At 53.2% G+C, this 20,831-nt stretch overlaps 1 protein-coding gene across 8 annotated transcripts; it reads right to left on the reverse strand.

The window, feature by feature from the left end:
* Nucleotides 1-1,622: 1,622 nt before the first annotated feature.
* Lipe (lipase E, hormone sensitive type) lies at nt 1,623-20,342 on the reverse strand. Of its 8 annotated transcripts, none has more exons than XM_087632673.1 (10): nt 17,415-17,578; nt 10,126-10,661; nt 7,254-7,344; nt 6,994-7,139; nt 6,578-6,763; nt 6,173-6,464; nt 5,236-5,463; nt 4,937-5,113; nt 2,446-2,903; nt 1,623-2,154 (listed from the first exon to the last, which is right to left on the reverse strand). In XM_087632673.1, exons 1-10 carry the CDS (start codon nt 17,521-17,523, stop codon nt 1,942-1,944), a joined length of 2,436 nt encoding a protein of 811 aa, XP_087488799.1. In that variant the 5' UTR covers nt 17,524-17,578; the 3' UTR covers nt 1,623-1,941.
* Nucleotides 20,343-20,831: the final 489 nt, after the last annotated feature.

Consider the following 20,831-nt stretch of genomic DNA (forward strand, 5'->3'; position numbering starts at 1 on the left):
ATAATGACCTTACTATTCACTCTGTAGCCTAGTGTGGCCTCAAACTGATGTAAGTCCTACTTGAGCCTTCTACCTGTTATAGGTATGAGCCACTGTATGTCTATGTCAGCTTTTGATTCCGAAGTTACCTGTGTAAACCCCCTTGAGGGAGGAGGGTCCCCTGTTACCCTCTCCTTTAAGAAACCAACTGTCTCCCCCTTCCTGACACAATTAAAACGTGTTCCATCTTCTCTGCTCCCCACTGTACCAAGATCCTGTCAATCGTGTCTCGTCCATTTATTTCCACAGGCATGGGGTGCCCACCTGCTCAGTCCCTTACCTTTTACCACCCTTTCAGCCCAACACATTTGGATGCCAACCTGCCATGACTCTGGATGAGGTCTGTGACATCACATACTCGTTCATGGGTGAGGCCCCAGGATAGCATTTCAATCTGTCATGGACCACTCCCTCCTTCTGGAAACTTCCTCTCCAGCTTCACTTCCTCTCCAGCTGATCCTCAGAGCATTCCAGCACTGGCCTCTTGTGACCCATTCCTTTATTGTGGGCCATAAGCATCAGGCTTATCAGGGCCTCCTTCCATCCTACCTTGACTATTCTTTCTAGAATGATCCTAGTTCTTTGGTTCCAGCTAGAGTGAGTCCCCACACTTCTCCCCAGTCTCCTTCATGTTCCTTTAAAGTGACTTATCAGATCACCTCTGAGCATCTCCGAACCCCAGTGTCACCACAGGCCCTGAGCTTCCTTGCAGGGACCAGGCTGCCTCACTGTCCACGTGCTTCATGGCTAGACCTAAGAGTCATGCTTGCATACTGAACCTGTTATAAAATCCAGTCCCTACCTTAAAGGAGTCTTATGCAACCTCACTGCTGGCTCTGGGATGCTTTGCCTGATCATGGCCTCTGCTCCAGCCCAGGCCTTCCCTTCACTTGTCCCCAAGCCTCTTCTTTACCTCCTGGGTCTCAGTCCATCCCCAATGCCTCAGCGTGCGCCTCAGTGCTCTCATCCTCACAAGGATCCTTGTAGCTCAACTGTCACCCAGGGTCCTCCCCAACTCCCCACTTGACACTTGGTTTTTGGTATGGAAGCCTGGGTTGCTGCTACTGTCATGCTTCTCTGCCTAGCAAGTTTATACTCTAAAAAATTTAAAAATGACGCGTATGGGTATTTTGTCTGCATATGTCTGTTTACCCTGTTTATACCTTGGAGGCTCTGAGACTGGAGTTCCAGTTGTGAGCTCCCATGTGGGAGCTGGGAATTGAACCTGGGTCCTCTATGAAGAGCAAGTAGTGCTCTTAACCACTGAGCCATCTCGTCAACCCTGTATTCCTCTGCTTAAGGTTAAGATCATCTCTTCTCTTGAATCCTTTCTGATTCATCATTGCACAGACCTCTTGAGCCTTGGGCCAGCAGCCCCAAGGGCAGACTTTGGGTCTAACTTTTCTCACTAAAACCAGGGTCTACCAGGGGCCAGGCTGCTGAGGCTTTAAGGACAATCACAGGCAGGTGGAACTTGTATATTAGGTGAGCAAAATTAGAGCATGGGTTCACATATCCTAATTTTTCCCTTTCGCAGCAACTTGAGCCCAGTGCTGCCATCTGCTGGGAAAACACACTCCCTATTTTTAAAAGGCCTAATTAAATAACTTTTATTTACAAAAAGCAAAACCGACTAGCGGTGGTCGGTCACAGCAGCAGTAGAAGGCAGTGGTAGAGTGCAGGTCCAGCTGTCTCGGTGACAGGTGTGTGTGTGTGCGTCCCCCTCCCCCAGGTTCAGCTTTTGGCCCCTGCCCCGCCCCACTTATGGTTAAGGCACGGCCCGCCCCCTCCCGCCCAGCCCGACCGAGGGGGCCTAGAGCCCGACTCGGAGCGCACTCATCACGGAAGCCCGCGCAGAAGGGTGCAAGAGGTCTTTTAGTGCCGCCCCCCGCCGTTCCCAGCTCAGGTCAGCGGTGCAGCAGGGGGGGTGAGGATCAGCCGGATGCGCTGCACGCACAACTCCGCGGCCTGCCGGGTCTCACGACACAGGGCTGCTAAGCTCAGGAAACCATGCGGCAGGTCCTCTACCACTTTCAGCGTCACGGGCTGGCCCAGGTCCTTCAGTCGCCGCGCGAACATGACCGAGTCATCCAGCATGGGGTCCAGAGCGCACGCCTAGAGAGAGCGGGGATCAGGGTAGCACGTGGACACAGATGTGAAGGTTCATAGAGGCCGGGGGAATAAGGGGAGTTGGGTAGAAGAACACGGTAGAGGCGTTGGGAAGCTGTGGTTAACCGAATCCTCGACCTTTCCCCAGCCCCGCCCCTATCTTTTCCACCTGCTCAAGCCTCCTGCCCAACATATCTGCAAATGACAAGACTCCCCGGCCTGGCTGGCTACGTGGTGCTTGGCTAGCTTTTCTCCAGGGCGCTCATGTCCCACCCCACTGTCCCGCCTTGTTCTTACCACAAGGTGCACGGGCGGCAGGGTCTTCAGCATGACGTCAGGGGCCAGCAGAGGAGACATGAAGGGGTTCTTGACTATGGGTGACGAGTAGAGGGGCATGTGGAGGACACCTTGGCTTGAGCGCCGTGGGTGGAAACCATCAGGGAAGGCAGCGCGCACGCGGGGGATTCCGTCCATTGGGCTTATATCATCTCTGGTTTCAGCCTCTTCCTGGGAATTCCCGGATCGCAGAAAAAAGTTGACATCCGAGGGTGTGGAGGGGCCAAGTGTCTCCATTGACTGTGACATCTCGGGGCTGTCTGATGGCTCTGAGTTGCCCTTAAAGCTCAAGTCCTTTATTGTTAGCTTCTTCAAGGAATCTGTGCCCAGCAAGCCCTCAGGCTGGGCCAGGGCTGCCTCAGACACACTCCTGCGCATAGACTCCGTAAGGCGCCCAGAATCCGTGGGGCGCAGTGTCTCTATAGGAAGGGCAAAGACAGAGGCTGCTTGAGGCCAGAAGGTAAGCCTGGCTGTGAGTAGGGTGTGTGGAAGCCAGACGGGGGAGGTCCAGGACCAATCAGAATGGGACACCTGAATGTCCAGAATGGGACACCTCTGTATCCAGGGTTATAATCTTAAGGCTGGTCATCTAGGAGGTGGGGCTGCATTATAGGGCAGGGTGTGCATGTATTAAGACTGGGAAGTGCAAATCAGTTGACTTGTGAAAGCTTCCATTTTTTCCTCTGTATAGACGTTATATAGTACTTAGCTAAAGTTACAAGAATATAAGAACTCAGGATTAATAAGATGTATCTGTTCTCTGTCTCTGTGCCGCACATAGCCCTTGCATATGCTAATTCCTAGCCCCTTAACCTTACTGGTGGATGCTAGGCAGGTTCTCTGCTGCACAGCTCCATCCCTGGTAGTAAGGTTTGTAGCTGCCTCTGGGCTCCACACAGCAGGGAGCTCTGCCAGCCTTTATGACCCAACCAAGGGTGTGCATGAGCTCCCACAGGGGAAGGGCGCTCGCTTACAGGCAGCTAGCAAGTTTCCAGGGTACGCTATGCTACTTTCTTGGACCTGCTGTTCAAACTGGTGGTCAGGGCTCACCTTTATCTCTTTCCACTGGGTAACCAAGAGCTGGGATGATGTGCACGTCCATTAATTTAATTGGATCCCCACGGCTTGCCATTTTAGGAATTATGCTATTTTATTTCTGTTGCCCAAATTGGGATCCTCCTGCCTCAGGTGTGCGGCACTATACATACTCCTGACTACAACTTGCCTTTATCTGTGAGGGCAAAGTGCAGACCGATATAAGAATAATCACTTAGGTGCTGTGACCCAGAGTCAGAACTGCAGACATAGACACGGGATTCTGGTATCTTCTAAGAGCACCCGTGTGCCAGGGACTGTGCTAGCATTCGACACAAATGGGTGGAGTAGTCCTCACTATGACCCAGCAAGGTATACAGTTGTACCCATTACACAGAGGGACAAACTAAGGGTTATAGATGCTAATATTTGTCCGTTAACTGAGCAGCCATTGAGGCACTGACTGAGTGAGAAGCTGGGCTGCAGTACGTGCCTCCTAGGGTCACCTTCCCTACAGAGAACCTCACCCCCAGGGCTCACTGGTCCCTTGTCTCAAATTTAACATTTTAACTTGTATGTCTGTGTCTGCATTTACCTGAAGATTCTAAAACACATGTGAACCGATTGTGTGTGTGTGTGTGTGTGTGTGTGTGTGTGTGTGTCCAGAGATCACCTTCGAGGTGTTTTTGCCTTTCGCTTTTATTAATTCTTATTTATTTTGTGTGTGGGTGTACACGTCTGAGGCAATTCTTGCCTTCCACCAAGTGAATCCTGGGAACTGAACCCAGGGTGGGCTTGGCAGCAGGTACTGAGCCATCTTACTAGCCCCCACCTTAGCTTTTGAGTCATGTCTTTCACTGAACTCAGAGCTCTCTGCTTTTGCCTAGCCGGCACCAGGGTCAGTCCCAGGGGCTTGCCTGCCTCTGCCCACCCAGAGCTGAGATTATGGTGTGCATCACGACGCCTGGTTTTATATGGGTTTTGGGGTCTAAACGGGTTCCCACGCCTGCCCAGCAGGCTCTCTGTTGTCTCAGCCATCTCCCCAATGTTAAGACAGTGTCTCCCAATGTGGCTTTGACCTACCTTGAGGAGGAATTTGCTTTGGAGATCAGGCTGGCCCTGAACTCACTCACAGAGCTTTCTTCTGCTTCCTGAGTGCTGGGACTAACAGTAGTGAGTGGTGAGGGCCATGGGCCCCTGAGAGGTTTTCTTTGTTTGTTTGTTTGTTTCTTTCTTTCTTTAGGCAAAGCGATTGTGAGATGGCTTGGGGAAGCAGGATGTGGTCTGCTGTGGAAAACTAAGGGCTTGTTGTAGGACCAAGGACAGAGTCAGCCAGGCAGGTACGCTGTGGCCTCATGTGTCTAGGTGTCTGTGTAGGCTGTCTTGGCTAGGTGCCTCAGAGCAAGCTCTAACTCACCTGTTGCGGGCAATGGGGTCTTATGGGGCTTGCGCCCACTTAACTCCAGGAAGGAGTTGAGCCATGAGGAGGCGCCCAGGCGGAGGTCTCTGAGGAACAGGGACGTGTCTCTCTGCACCAGCCCCATCACGCCCAATGCCTTCTGGTCTGAGTCAAAATGGTCCTCCGTCTCTGTCCCTGCAGAATGCAAGTGGGAGGCCAAGTCGGTGTCTCTTTTTAGGCCCAGTTCTAACACACAGACATGGAGTATCTGAGGCATGCAGGCCTCCAGCTGCCACACTCTGAGGGCTTGGTCTTACCTGAATAGGCGCTCACACACTTGGAGAGTACGCTCAGTGGTAGAAGAGGATCCATGAGGCTCAGCAGACGAGAGGGAGAAGCAGAGGACTGCAGGGTGGTAACTGGGTAGGCTGCCATGATGCCATCTGGCACCCTCACCCCATAGGCTGCTGCCCGAAGGGACACGGTGATGCAGAGGTTCCCACCTGCGCTGTCCCCCGCAAGGCATATCCGCTCTCCGGTTGAACCTAGTTGTGGGGAGAAGAGGCGCATGAGCAGGAGAACTGGGCTCTCAGCTGAGGTCTGCAAGTCCCAAGATCAAGCAGAATGCCATGCTAGTTACTGGCAGGAGGCATGGATTTGGACCTATGTGGTAGGTAGTGGGCAGAGGACAGCCCCAAAGCGCTGAGGGCCTGGGGTCTGGCAGGCAGTAGCAAGAGCGGGGGGTGGGAAAGAGGAACTTGGGGCAGTTTTCCCAAGACAGGGACGTCAGACGTTGGGAAAGCAGAGGTCAGCATCCAGGCTGGGAATGGCCATGCACCATCATGGCTCTATGCCTTCATGCCCTCCTGAGATGATGGCATTCCAAGAGGTAGGTATGAGGACCTGGCCAATAGGTGGGCATGTCAGTCAGCAGACTGGCAGTGCAGGAGAGCAGAAGGTGGGCACCTGGGGTGGGGTGAGGTGGGAGAGGCAGGAGGGGAGGGGCTGGGATAAGAAAGCAGGAGGTAGAGATGTAGTGTCCAAGGTACGAGATGAGCAGTGTTGGGGCTGGCCCTTGGCGCGGCCGCAGAGGCAGCAGAAGGGAGGTGGGCTGGGACGAGGGGCAGACAGAGATGAGGCTGAGGCTTCAGGACCTAGGGACTTAGTGCCTCTCCAGGACAGGATAGGGGTTGAAGAAGGGTGGCCAGGACAAGGATGGGGAAGAATCTGCAAAAGCAGGGACCTGGGTCTCACCAAGCAGTTCACAGTGCTTGACAGCCCAGCAGTAGGCAAAAAAACACTCCTCCAGTGCTCGGGGGAAGGGGGCCTCAGGGGCCAGGGAGTAGTCGATGGAGATGATGGGGACGCCTAGCTCCTGGGCCCAGTTCTTGAGGTAGGGCTCATGGGATTTGGAGGTCTGTGCCACAAAGCCACCACCGTGAATGTGGACAACCAGGGCTCGTGAGCGGGGGGCTTGTTGAGGCCGTGGGCGCAGCTCCAGGCGTGGGCCCTCAGATTTTGCCAGGCTGTTGAGCATCTTGCTGTCCTGGTAGTGAGGAGGGAGGGTGATCTGTCAGGGCTTTCTTCCTCCCACATGGTAGGCTCAGGGCTTCAGGGTGTTAGGGTGGGGCTGCTACTGTCTGCGGCTAGGAGGCTTACCTGCCCTTCCCGCAGGTCATAGGAGATGAGCCTGGCTAGCACAGGGCCTGGTCCCGTGTGTGCCAAGGGAGGTGAGATGGTAACTGTGAGCTTGGGGTCAGAGGTTAGTGGCATCTCAAAGGCCTCAGGCGGCAAGCTAAGCAGGCGGCTTACCCTCACGGTGGTTGATGCCATGTTGGCCAGAGACTGGGGAGGGAACAGAAAGGATGCCAGGGTAGGGTTATGGAGGTAGGTGGTGGGGATGTACACCACACCACACCACACCCTCCCTCCTCCCAGCCCAGTCTTTCTCTTATGTGCTGTCCTTGGGCCTGGGGCCCTGTCGTGAGTGGACGGTTGTGGCTTCACTGGATGTCTGGGGGTCAGTCAGTCTCCACCTGTGAGCATGCTGGGCTTGCTTGTGGCTCTGAGCTCACCGATAGCACCTCGATCTCCGTGATATTCCAGAAGGCTTTCCAGAAGTGCACGTCCAGGTTCTGTATGATGCGCTCAAATTCAGCCCCACGCAACTCTGGGTCTATGGCGAATCGGCCACCCGTAAAGAGGGAACTTGCAGTCACACCTGGGGGTCAGGGCGGGGGGTGGGTGTCAAGGAGCCCTGGTGGCAGCCAGAGTGCTCAGCTGGGTTAGGAAAGGGGACAGGAGGGGGTGTGGGCAGGGTCTGGCCACCACTCACTGAGGCCCGTCTCGTTGCGTTTGTAGTGTTCCCCGAAGGACACCAGCCCGATGGAGAGAGTCTGCAGGAACGGCCGGATGGCAGGTGTGAACTGTGAAGGGATGCCTGTGTCACCCAACTACCCAGGAGAGGGATGAGGATGGGGCACGACTTGGGACAGAGGTAGGAGTAGGTGCACACGTTTAGTGAGCTTTTACTGAGCTGCTGTGGGCAGCACCCTGGGCCCGTTCATGGACCTAGTGTCCTCAAAACGAAGGAGATGATGAACACATGAGGACATGTGACACAAATGTCAATCAACTAAAGATTTGAGGGATGGCACTGGGAGCATGGGCTGCATTGATGCCCATGGGCCAGGCTACCTGGTCAGGCCTGGGAGTCGGGATTTGAATGAGGAGAGGGGTATTCCCAGGAGAGGCCAGAGCAAGGGCAGAAGTGGAAACTGCAATGCTGTACACGGGTAGCAAGGGAAAGCAGGGGGTTGGCATTCCAAGAGGGAGGTGTGAGGACCTGGCCAATAGGTGGGCATGTAAGCCAGCAGACTGGCAGTGCAGGAGATCAGAAGGTGGGCACCTGGGGGGGTGTACAGGAAGGAGGGAGGGGCTGGGATAGGAGGCAGAGATGAGGAGAACATGGAACGGGGAACTTTGTGGTGTGCCTACAGCTGAGTGAGCCAGGAACGAAAGCAAGGGAGGTCCTAGAGGCAAGGAAGGGCCTAGGCTGAGGGATGGATTTCATTCTGATCATCTGGAGGGCTGCGAACTGGGGAGTAAGAGTGTACAGGATCTTCCTGAAGCTAGGAAAAACAGGGGTGAAGCAGACAGTTCAGGTTGGGTACAGGGAACTGAAAGCCAGAAATGGGGAAATGATCCAAGACAGGTAGAAAGAACTTGGGGAGATCAGCTGAGGCCTAGTCAAAGGGAAGGAGCAGACAGTTTGGGCTGGGTACAGGGAACTGAAAGCCAGAAATGGGGAAATGATCCAAGACAGGTAGAAAGAACTTGGGAAGATCAGCTGAGGCTTAGACAAGGGGTAGATGGCTGTCAGGGAAGACTTGGAGACACATGACAGGTGGCAGACAGAGGACAGACAGGAGACTCAGCCAGAGGAGGCCAAGGCAAGGAATTAGTGGAGTTCTTGTTCACTCAGTAAACACTGGACAAGTTCCACAGCATGCTATGCTTTGGGGGTGAGCAGTGACTGAGTAATATCTGAGGTCTGGAGGCTTCTGCCTTCCTGGAAGCTGACATTTTAGAGGGTGATGCTGTCTTGCATTCTAGCAGATCTAGGTCCTCAGGAGCTGGCAGCTGGCCCAGGCTGTGCTCTTGGCCAGGGACCCAGTAGGCCAAAGAGCACAGGCTCTCCTGGCCTTTGTGGCTATAATACCGATTTAGGCAGCCTGGAATTTCTTTCTTTCCAGTGGCGATGCCAGGACATGAAAGTAGGGAGATGGCTGGCTCTGCTAGGCTCATCACCATGTGTAGGGTTCCTGTGTGTGAGTAGAAAGTCCCAGGAATAACTATGTTGGGTTGCTCAGGACCAGAGTGGTGAACAGGGACAGGGAAGCTGAAAGAGTGGTGCACTCATCTCTCAGTGAAGGGAGAGGAGGCCCCTGGAATTCTCAGTAGGGAGTCCCTTGGGGCTGCCTAGAACAAGCACTGACCCCAGACAGGGACAGTTCTGGCCTGTGTTCTGATTTTAGTTTCCTATGTTCTGCAATTCTCTAGCCCCCAATTTATTTACTTATTCGTGTGTTTGTTTATGAAGCTGGGTCTCTCTCTATAGTCTTGGCTTGTCTGGGACATATAATGTAGCTCAGGCTAGCCCCAACCTTTAAATAATCCTTCTGCCTAAACCTCGTGAGGGTATTGGGCTGCCTCACTTTCTGTGTGGTGACAGGCTGCCTCTCTCTGAGGTGCTCTGGGGTGGGCAAAAGACAGAAGGCCCTCAGCTTGGGTCAGAATCTCCAGTTCAGGGAAGAGACCAGCCACAACCAGATCTTCCCCACTGATACCAACTATGATGGGTGTGTTGACCCTGTCCTGAGGGCTGCCTAGAACTCATGTGATTTTTCTAGCAACTAAGCCCAGGTGCCAATCTGATATCTGTGGAATGGCACCTTCTTCCTTCTGTTCCACAGTCTCAGTGAAGATGACAGGGAGTGCACTCACACAGAACAGACCTGTGAGACTAATGAATGATCACCCTCCCAGGGGCTCAAACTCAAAAGAACTTATGGGACTACAAAAGAGTGAATGGATGGGGATACGGCTCAACAGCAGAGTGCTTGCCGGACATTCGTGAGGCTCTAAGTTCAATCCATAAAACTCAAAAAGAAAAAGAACAAATGAACGCCCCCCCACCAGGGGTTGGAGCTCTGACTTCATGCATGTTAGAGAGACCTTTCCCACTGAATCACAGCCCCAGTTTTCTTGTTACCTTTGAGACCAGCTCTCAGTAAGTTCCTAGGCTTCCCTTCCCCTCACTCTGCAAGCTCAGCCAGGCCTTGGACTTGCAATCCTCCTGCCTCAGCTTCCCAAGTAGTTGGTGACAGGAACCTGGCCTGAGTTCCTAGGCCCAGCTGGTGAAGAGACTTCTGATACATGGTAGATCTGAGTTCCTGCCAACTTTCCTTGCCAGTCTGTGGGCTGAGTCATGAATCTTTATTTTTTTATTTTTATTTTTTTCGGAGCTGGGGACGGAACCCAGGGCCTTGCTCTTGCTAGGCAAGCGCAACACCACTGAGCTAAATCCCCAACCCCTGAGTCATGAATCTAATAATTGTGATTACCCTGCACACTACTTCAAGGACATGTACCAGCCAGCAGTGCCTTCACTGTGAGTCTGGAAGGACATGGGGCAAGGGACTCACCTGGAAGCCCAGGCAGCGACCGTAAAAGCAGCCTTTATGTAGCGTGACATAGTCCTGTAGGAAGTCAGCGCTGAGTCCCTCATCGCCCTCAAAGAAGAGCACTCCTGGTCGGTTGATGGTCAGCAGGCGCTGGGCGTAGTAGGCTAGAGCACGGAGCTGGGTGAGGGCAGCCAGGTAGGCCTCCAGTTCTGCTAGGTTGTGGCTGGCACGGAAGAAGATACTTCTGCGGTTAGAGGCCACATAGCGGGATTTGTGTAGTAGGTGTGCCAGGCAGCAACGAGCTGTGTGCACCAAGCTACGGTATCCGTTGGCTGGTGTCTCAGTGTCCAGGTCGAAATGGTGTGCCACACCCAAGAGCTGACCTAGAGTTGGTTCTAGCCCCAGTGCCTGTTCCCGAACACCTGCAAAGACGTTGGACAGCCGCCGTGCTGTCTCTCCTGGGCCCTGGCTTGAGAAGAAGGCCATGTTGTCTTCTGCGAGCGCCACCAGCGACTGTGTCATTGTGCGTAAATCCATGCTGTGTGAGAATGCCGAGGCTGCGGGAAGATGGGAAGGTCTGGGATTACTCTTTGCTCTGTCAGGCCCAGGGGTACAGCTCCTACCTCTCTCTCCCTAGGCCCAACCCAGTATTCAAACCGAGGACCATCCCTGCCAAGATACAGGAGATTCAGGAGTCCAAAGCCGTAGCCCTCTCCTTCCTCAGGTTCACCGGTCTGTTCCAAGCCTCCTGGAGATGCAGGAGCTTTCCATTATCTTCTCTCTCACACCTCGGAATTTATCTCCTTGTCTTCTAGAAGTCTGGGGCCTCATCCTCTTTCTGCCTATCGGCTGGGAGTCGAAGCCCCAGGCTAAGCAGCCCCTGCCTATCTCTCCTCTTCAGAATCAGAAACCCACTGTCCATGGCTTTTGCCCTCTTTCCTGGATCTAGGAGTCCAATCTCCTGAACTCCAAAGAATCTGCTTCTCTATCCCAGAAGCTGCCCACCCTCTTCCTTCTTCCTTCCAGGTATTCAACGATGAACTCCTATCTTTGTTTATTGTCTTTGGACTTGTCCTTCTTGTTCTGGGAAATCTGGACGCTCAGCAGTTCCCTTCCTTACCCACACACTCAAGCCCCATTACGAGTTTCCTTCGCAGTCTCCTGGGGTTGCCTACAAACCCTTCCCTTCTAACAATGGTCGGGGTGTTAATGCCGAGCCAGCCATTACCATCACCTAAGACTGCCTCTATTCCTAGCCCTCCTTCTGAGCTCTATCCACAGTGCCAGCCTTTCTGCACCGGGGGGGGGGGGGGGGGCTCACTCCTGGAGGCTTAAACCTTCCTGTAGAATCCCTTCCAAAATCTACCTCCTCCTTGTTTTTCTGTAGGATTCCTGAAACCCAACATCCCTTCTTTCAGCCCTGTCCACCTGCCTTAGATTACACTGTCCCAATCTCCTGGCCAAAACGGCAGTTTAAATAGCTAAACCCATGCTATGGTTTAGTTGGCTCCGGAAGAGCCTGCATGCAATGGTTCAGACTTCTATTGCCGCTAGAGTCCTCTTTTACAGCAGGGGAAACTAAGGAGCAGTACGGAGCCAAAGGTTGTATGGATAATTACAGAGCCCATTTCTAAGTCCAGAGCTCCCACATCTGTAGAGCTCCTCCTAGGACTCTCAGAGCTCAGCTGTCCTTCAACGTCTGGCTCCATGCTTGGCTTGGCTTCCCACATTCAGGGTCCTTTGTGATCGTTCTCCAGTGTCCTTAGGTATTCCTGTTATTTAGAGTCTTATACCACATATTGGATAAGCTGCCCTTGACACTTTGGTGGGGACATTACAACCTTCCCAAGTGATTTTTTTTTCCTCCCTGGAAGTCTAGGGCCCTGCCTGGCTCCTAGACTTGCAGCCGTTTGTTTCCCTAGAAGACAATGTCTCCTCTCCCTTCCAGGCCCTGGGTTCTGTCTCTTAGCTGGGCCTACACTCACCCCTCCCTGGCCTCTTCCGACTGGAGCTCCCCAAGCTGGCACAGCAGGTCTGTGGCTAGTGCCAGTAGCAGCCTGGGGCGATAAACTGGGGGAGGGACCAGCCTGGGTAGGGTGTGGCCTTTGCTTCAACCTCCCATCCAGAAAGGATGGTCAGAACCACATGTTGTAAACAGAGCCCAGAGTTCAACTCCTTGCCCCTCCTGCCTGCTTGACGGGCAGCACAACAGAGAGTCCTCCCGCTAGGTTCTCCTTCCTTAGAGCCTGGATCCCTGCCCCCAGTCCCTCCTTGTTCAGACCAGGGAGCCCATGCCCCAGTTCTCCTTGCTCAGAGTTGGATCTAGCCTCCAGCCTCTCCTTCCTCAGACTCAAGGACCCAGTTCCAGTCTTCTCCCTTAGGACCCAGGAGTCCCAAGCCTTAGTCCTGAACACACTGTCCCCTCTTCCCCAGAAAGCTGTTCTCCCTTCTCTCCCAAGTGGATTCAGGGAGCCAGAGGCTCAGTAATGCCAATTCCCACCCCCAACTCAGACAGGCCCTGGCACAGATGTCTCCAGCTGTTAGGGGAAAAAATGTGACCAGGCCTGCTTCTCCCCCCTGGGAGGGCAAAAGCCGATTAAGGGCATCACCAAACTCAGCCAGAAGCCTGAGCCACAGGCCCCGCTGGGTGGTATTCTCACATGCACACCCTTGGCTTGTCCCCTAACTTCTGCAGCCCACCCTGCCGACAGGCGACTCTGTTACACACGGGGAAAGCAAGGCTCAGATACTTTTGCAGGTTCTTCCACAGGCTCCTCACCCAGCCCATCTGTCTCCCCCTCAGGCCTCAGCTTGTGGTGGTCCCCCCTCACTCTCCCCACCTCTAAAGCCCACGCTCGTTTACCCACTGAAGTTTATTTCAGCCGTGGCGTGTTCATACCTTTGCTTTCCTGTCTGTCTCCTCTAGGACACAAGGGTTTACGGGCCCGTATAGCTCATAAAGCAGAGAGTGACTATTTAGGGAGAACACCACACTACAAATAAACCCAGGTGTGTGACCTCTGAAAGAGCCCACTGCACACGAGAGGCTTCGGCAGCACGTGTCGGCCGTGGGTGAATCCTCAGTCTCTGTCCCTGGACTGTCATCTTGATGAAGGGACAGGGTGGCCCCAAGGCCTAGCACACTCGAGCAAATATGTGAAGGGCAGAGGGCACCAAGTCGACTGAAGGCCAAAGGCACTGGCTGGGAACTGGGGAGAGGGTTGCACCTTCCCAGGACTCGCAGACAGACGGACAGACGGACCAGGGTCTCAGGGACAGTTAAGCTAAGTAGCTATTATGGTGGGATACCGGTCCAGGTCACGTGTTGGGTGATCTGGGGTAGGTCTGAACACCCCATCTGGTAACTGCTGAGCCGTTCTGCCCGACAGGGTGGGTGGCTGCTTCATAGGCAGTCCCCCCTGGGGCCTTCCTCCCCTTCCTCCTGGGAGTGGGGCCTATGTGACAAGCAAGCACTACTACTGAGTGCTATCCAGCACTGCCGGGGGAGGCAGTGCATGCACATGCAGGGTTTGCTCCTGGCCTCCCTCAGCTCAGCCTCACTGACCGGGTGGGGGGTTGGGCTCTTTATCGATGCAGTCCATCACTACCCTAATACACCGTATGATTTCCTGATCATACTTTCTGTTCTGTCTCCCCATGACATTGTCTGGGCCGTCCGAGTTCAGGGCCTTCTCCATGTGTTCCACTCCTGGCTGGTGTAATTTCCCACTTTCTAAGCCTAGCTTCACCCACTTGTCACACAGGATACCTTACATACTGGATACCACAGTTCACGCTGCTAGGACTGACTGCCTTCCCACCCCAGTGTGACAAGCGGGGAGTACGGGGTTGGGACACTGATTGGAGATGAAGAACACTTTGGGAGGAACAAGGGATTGCGATGAAGCGGTAAGGGGAAGGTTGAATCCCCCCAGCCCTTGTGTCAGGGCCCTGCTCTTTGCCCCATTCAAGGTCGTTCCCTGAAGACCAGGCTGGCTAGTGGCAGAAGGGAGGGAGGGATAGCCAGATTGCTAGAATCTCAGGCATAGGGCATTGGGTAAGGGCACACCCAATGGGACCATGGGTGAGCATGGCAGGAATGGGGCAAAGGTAGGGCCGAGGGACCTGGTAGTGGGGGAGGGGGACGTAGCCAACTAGGGCCCAGCCCTTTGCCCTGGGAGATGTTTCCCCCGCTTCGGTGCTGGGAATCACACTTGTCCGTGCTAGACAAATGTTCTGCCATTGAACTGTACTCCTACCTCCTCCAGCCCTTTGCCCTGAGAGGCCACTTGTCAGCTGTATCAGGCCTGGACTTTGGTGCCTGGGGATGTAGCAAGTCAGTGTACCTTCATGTTTCTTGACATGTCTGAAGGTGTGTGTGTTTGTATGTGTCATGGCCTATGCACTTTGTTCGCCTGTGGGTATGTGTTTTGTCTTGGGTTTTCAGCTTGTATGGGGATGTGTTCATGTTTTTATGACTCCATATACTAGGACTGGGGGTGCAGTTCGGTTGGTGCAGTGTTTGCCTCACTCCACCTGTGTGTGATCCCCAGTTCCGTACAGACTGGGTGTGGGGGTGAACATTTGGAGTCCCAGCACGATGGTGGTGGAGACAAGAGGATCTGATGTTCACGGTCAGGGTGAGTTCAAAGCCAGCCTGGGATGTATACATGATGCCCCTCCTCTACAACAATAAAAACAAGATCTGTCTATGTTTGGGTGTGTCATGGTCTCCATGTGTGTTCGTGTGTACTGAGAGCCTGCAGGACTCACTATCTGCTCAGGCAGGCAGAGAGCTCAGGAATTACACTGTCCATTTCCCTCCCCTATCCCTGGAGAGTTTTAAAGCTCGTGAGCCTCTGACATAAGCCATTTCCTGCAGAGCACCCAGAGGGCTTTTTGAAAGCATAAAGCTCATCATGGCCTTCCAGCCCATCAATGTTTCCCCACCTTCCTCCCAGATCAAGCTTCAGTCTTGGACATGGCCTTCTAACTCTCCCTTGAGCCCACCCTGCCTGCCCCAGCGTCCTGCCCCCAGCCCTGTCTCTGCTTTATCAGACACTGCTCCTAAGGTGTTCTTGCTCATACTGCTCTGCTCTCCCTACCTCCTTGCATGGTAGCTGAAGTCTGCCCACCCATGAGTATGACGTCACCTCGTTGGAAAAGCTTCCCATGATCATTTTCCCAGGATTCTCTCTCTTTTGAAAGCAGGACACATTTTCTCATGTAGCCCAAGCTGGCCTCTGACTGACTGTGTGGTCAAAGATGACCTTAAAGTTCTTTCTGATCCTCCTGCCTCGGCCTCACTACTTCTGAATTATAAGAGCGTGCTGCGATGCCTACTCTGTGTGGTCCGGTGACAGACCCTGGGCTGTGTGCTCAAGTACTCCAGTGACTAAGCTACATCCCTAGCTCCAGGATTCTGTCTTTCATCACGTCTGTTTGATCAGAGGCGTGTGCAACAATAGTCCTATTAACATCCGTGTCCTCAGCTCTACTGGGATGACTGTCCTGTCAAGCCTAAGCCTGGCACCTCTAGGCGTTGAGTGCCTGGCGACAGGATCTGTGTGACTAGAGCCTTTTAGATTCAGGATTAAGGTTGGGGCATACAACAGCTGTCGACTCCCACACTCCCTGCTCTGAGAAGGCTGAAGGTGTCCATCTCTCTGCCTTCATGGACAGGTAAAGGAAACCCAACCGGCTCAGCTGTGTTGTCATTTAGGAAATGGGCTGATCATAATGACAGCAGTCTCATCCAGATACTGGCAAGATCACGGGGATAAAGGATGGCTCCTGCCAGTCAGGATGCCCTTGGGGCGGGGTGGGATCTGATTCACCCCAGGCACCAGGAAGGGCCTCAGGCATCGACAAACAATTCTCAGGGCTGCGAGCTTTTGTGAGTATGCTGGCCTGGACCCTGTGAAAGGTGCCTTACTCAAGCAGATTCTTTCTGACTCCTCATGACTCGAAGGGCAGCCTGGCTATTAACAGCCCCACGTCGCACTTCACACATTCCTTTACTTATCAATCTACTAAATACTTGAATGTCCATGTGTCTGGCATTCCCTGTAAACAAGGCAGATACAACCCTACTCTTAGGAAGATCAGTGTCTAGCCGAGTCGGACACTCTACTCAGTACACTCAGGCAGTAGACTCACATCCACCTCTCCTGACTTACTGGGTGCCAAGCGACACACATTTGAAGTTGACAACAGCTCTACAGATGCCTGTTTGGAGCTCAGGACAGAAAAAAAAAAAATCGAGAAAAGGGGCCTGTTCATCCCTTCACAGATCATAGCAAGTTGGCAAAATGGGTCTCTGCCAAAAAGGTTCCACTTTGCCTCAAAGTATAGTGTCTCTGCTGTGGGGTAGGAGGCTTCAGGCTCCTGCTTGAGCCGCAACACTTGTCTTCCAAGGGAGGTAGGAGGAATGATGGACTTGGGGTTACTGAGGCTGGGGAGCCACGCTAGATTTTTTTTTTTTTTTTTTTTTTTTGCCTGCACAGGAACCTCTCCCTGGGACTGATAAGGATACATGGACTGCAGGGAAGCTGCCCCGCTGAGTGCTTGCTTAGCATTCACTAGACCCTGGGTTTGACTGTAAGCGCCACCAGACAGACAAGACTCATAACTGAACCAGGACACAATGCCCGCTCTGACTGAGCCATGCAATATCTCTGGTTGCTCTGCCACTGTTTCTTCAGCCTTTTAGATCCAGAGAAGCGAGATGGTAACTCTCTCCTTTCTCCAAGGACGGTGTGAAGGTGCAAAGCCAACTTAAAGGTTCTCATGTTTCGGAAGTCGCCCCAGTGTTGCTGGGTTGACGAAGGTCGATTTGAGTCAATGAGTAGAGGGATGGATTGACTGAGAGAGGAAGGAGCTCTTGCAGTTACCGGGTGCCTCTTCCGCCTACCTTTTGCACGCTTATACTTTATTTTGAAAAAGCAGTTAAAAACCCTCCCACGTTATTCTTTTAAGAGGGCAGAAGACATGAAAAACAGCGCTTGAACCGAAGCTGAAAACACTAAGGGCATAGCTGTTGCTCTTGGTCACACAGAGAATAAGGAACCGGAGCGAGAATCCTATTCCTACAGACTAGCAAGCATCTCGAACACTTGTCCCAAGACCGGACTGGGATAGCTGGTAGTCCTTACGTCTCGGTGGGGCATTCTACTCTCACATCACCCCCCACGCACCACGGCAGTGGGTTAATCCACAGATCTCTCCCCCACGTGGAAGTGGGTCAGTCCACCCAGTCCCCCGTCCCCCGCAGGATGTGTGGGATATCTTCCAACCTGCTACCGGCTCACCTTTGACCTTGCCTTTTCGCCACCGCCTGCGACTGCGGTTCTTCGATCCTTCTTTGGCCTGCTTGGAGGCCTGGGCCACCACGGGCGCCGATTCCACGGCCGGCTCCATCAATTCTTTCCAGTCCCGGCGCGGGGCCCAGTTCCAGTGATCAAGTCCCTCTCTTAGAGTCAATCTTAGTTACACACCACCGCCAGGCCCCTAAACCATCCAATCCTGGGCAGGCTCCTAGCTGAGCTCCGCCTTTAATGGGCGGAGCCGAAGGTTTTGCCCCCGCCCATTCGCTCAGGTTAAAGGAACCGCGCAATCCACCACAACGACCAAAAAAAAAAAAAAAAAAAGCAACCCTGGAGGCGGCGAAAAGTGTCCTCACAGAAGGAATGGTGAGGAGTCGCACCAGAGACCCCCCCCCCCCAACATAGAATCCTCGGTCTTCTCATTGAAGGTGCTGACACTCGCTACCCCACTCATCTTTCCTTGAACTTGGCCCGCCCACTTGCCCCAGGAGCTGGAGGAACAGGCGAGCAAGGGCGGGCGGGGATCACCTGGGGGCGTGGCCGCGCTTGGTAGCCCTTGGGAAGCCCCGCCTTTTCTCCGGCCCCTCACGTGTTCGTCCCTGCTGTGTTTTTTCAGACAGGGTCCCATATTGTAGTTGAGGCTGCTTCGACCTCTCAGCAAATTACCTTCCGGTCTCACATCTTCTATCCTCCCTCTCTAGAATAAAAGGGATGCGGGGCGGTGAAGGAGGAAGACTGCAACCCTAAGGCCTAGCAGCTTGCAGGCCTCAGGCTTGACCTACTGAAAGGAGCGTAAGTAGAGGGAGCTTCACGTGCCTTGGAAAAGGCGGGAAGCAGAGGAGGCCCAAGACTCGCACATGCGCACTGCATTCTCAGCCGCTTCTGGGTAGCCCATGCCAGAAGCTTCAGGAACCGGGCTGCACTGGGAGAATTAAGCCTCGATTTTCTTCTTGACGGAGCAAGCATTATTCTGTCCCCCTGAGAAACCTCTTAAGTCTTTGGGGGAGGCGGGGCGGGCTCCCTGAGGTGAAAGACCATCACTACCGGCCTTCGGGACTATAACCTTCTCTGTGCTCCTGTCAGGACTGGGCTCTGTGGCGTTACCTGGCATTGCTTCAGAGAGGCAGCAGGAAGAACCGCCGCACCTCAGCAGCACCTCACTATGCTGTTTCCATTCAGCCTTGACCTCCCCACAGACAGAAGTCTGTGTTCTGCAACCCTATCCAGGCCCCTCTCCCAAGCTTCTAAATGCCATGAAACCCGGTCACTCCACGACGCTGAGGCCCTGTCGAGGCACTTGGCAGAGGGAAGACCTTCTCGAAGCAGAGGCTGTGAATGTTCCAGATGTTGAGCTAGTCTATACCACGCTTGCCCAGTGTAAGGCCCACATTGAGCATTGCGCTATTGTTGCTTAGTGTGGTGTGCCTCACAACTATTGCTCGGCCATTTCTTTCCTTCCTTCCTTCCTTCCTTCCTTCCTTCCTTCCTTCCTTCCTTCCTTCCTTCCTTCCCAAATGAATGCTAGGAGGAGGGTGGTTTCTTTGACCTGATTCCTGAGTTAGAGCTCTTTCCCACTCCAATTTGATTTCCTTCAAATCTTTTGTACAGGGGCTGCCTAGCATAAAGGGAGACAAACCTTGCTTTTACCCCTGTGTTTGCTGTTTCCAAACTGCAGGGTCTTGTGTAAGATCCTTCATTTTTTTTACGCCTCAGCATCCCTTCTCTACAGACTGGGGTGGGGGTGGGGAGTCTTGGAAGATGACCTGAGTGTTATAATCCCAGATACAGAAAATACTTAGCACGACTCATGCTAGCTCTAGTCTTCCAGGCTTAGACTCACCTGTATCCCAGTAGTGCTTGTGTTTCTGGAGGATGCCTTTCTTCCCATGTGGTAATTTCCCACCATATCCTGACATCTTTCCACAATCGGGTTTCTGTTTGGAGGGCAGCGTTCCTGGGATCACTGTCCCACCACTTGGCTCTGGAGGGTTTGACTTTGAGGATGAATTCAGGTATTTCTCCATGTCAGACTCTGTAACACAATCAAGAAATGTCTTCCACTCTTGGGAGGGCTGCTGTATGGCTAGTTTCTGCAGTCTTGCTAAAATCCCTGACTCTATCAAAGATCCCTGGTCAGACTTGACTCCTTGGACTAGAGGTGTTTGCTGGGCTGTAGGGTCTGACTGCTCAGCTCTCTCTTGGGAGACCAAGTCAGTTTGGGTAGGGAGTTTCTTGTCCGGTCCAGATACGGCCTGGGCTATAGATGTAGCCTCTACTTCTGTAGCTGGAGGTGGTTCTGCTGGTCCAGATTCTGCTGTCCCCACGTGTTCATCTCTGTGTTCTAGTTCCTTTTGAGTTGTATGCACTTTCCCCGCCCCAGGTCCATTCTGGGAGGTGGCTTCCTGTTGATCCGAGTGCACTTTGTGGCTTGGGAATGATTGCTGTGGTACAGGGAAGGCTAATGGGGTGAGAAGTTTCTGGAGCAGAGTAGATTGTTGAACTCCCTGTTCTTGCTGGAATTCAGCTCCTTGCTGGGCAGTGGCCTCATTTGGGAGACTTTGTTTCTGTGGGATACCAAATTCCTGCAGCTCCCTTGATCCTGGGTAGTCTGTGAGGGTCTGCTGTGCCTCAGGTCTCCATTCTGGCCTAGACACAGAGGTAGAACTTGGCTCCATAGTTGTTATTTCCCTTGTGAAAGAAATTGGTCTCCTAGGTTTCATCCTTCTGCCCCCTACCCTTCAGGCTTCCTCTTCACAGATCTTTCATGATGGCACCTCCCTTTGGGCTCTAATCTTTTGTCCTGGCATTCCTGGTCTTTCTTTAGAGCTGGTCCGTGGGTTTTTCACTGCTGGTCCCCACTCCTTGCCAAGTGATCACTCTGTGCCTCTTACTTTGGGAGAGGGGTTAGGGCTAGGAGGAGACTCATGTGCCCAGTACTGTCTTACAAGAGGGGAGGGGCTTGCCCTCTTGTGTCATAAATAGGGCCCCACCCCACTCACTGCTCAGTTAAAATGGCCAGTGACCCTTCTCATAAGACAGGTATCTTAACTTAGTCCTCTCTTTCAGCTGGGTGAGTGGTCTCTCCCCCCAGAGATGGGAATCTCATGTAGCCCAGGCTGGCCTCAAGCTACCAATCCTCCTGTCTTCATTAACCAAAGTCTGGGACCACAGGTGTGTACCACTACAGTTCATTGTTTTTCCCCCTCCCGATACCAGAGGAATACTTGAGGAGTCTCTATACTTTTAATGAGTTTCCTGTTCATTCATTCTTACATGCTGGTTGCCAGTTGAATTGTCTTAGATTGTTGCTCCGATCATTTTACACTCCCACTAAAACGTAAACAACACAAAGCGGGTGCCATTCTGTTTTTATTGGTTCAAAACCCTTTTGAATGGCAGCTG

The sequence above is a fragment of the Rattus norvegicus genome, chromosome 1 (genome assembly GCF_021556685.1).
Source record: "Rattus norvegicus strain SHRSP/BbbUtx chromosome 1, alternate assembly SHRSP_T2T, whole genome shotgun sequence".
Taxonomy (NCBI): Eukaryota; Metazoa; Chordata; class Mammalia; order Rodentia; family Muridae; genus Rattus; species Rattus norvegicus.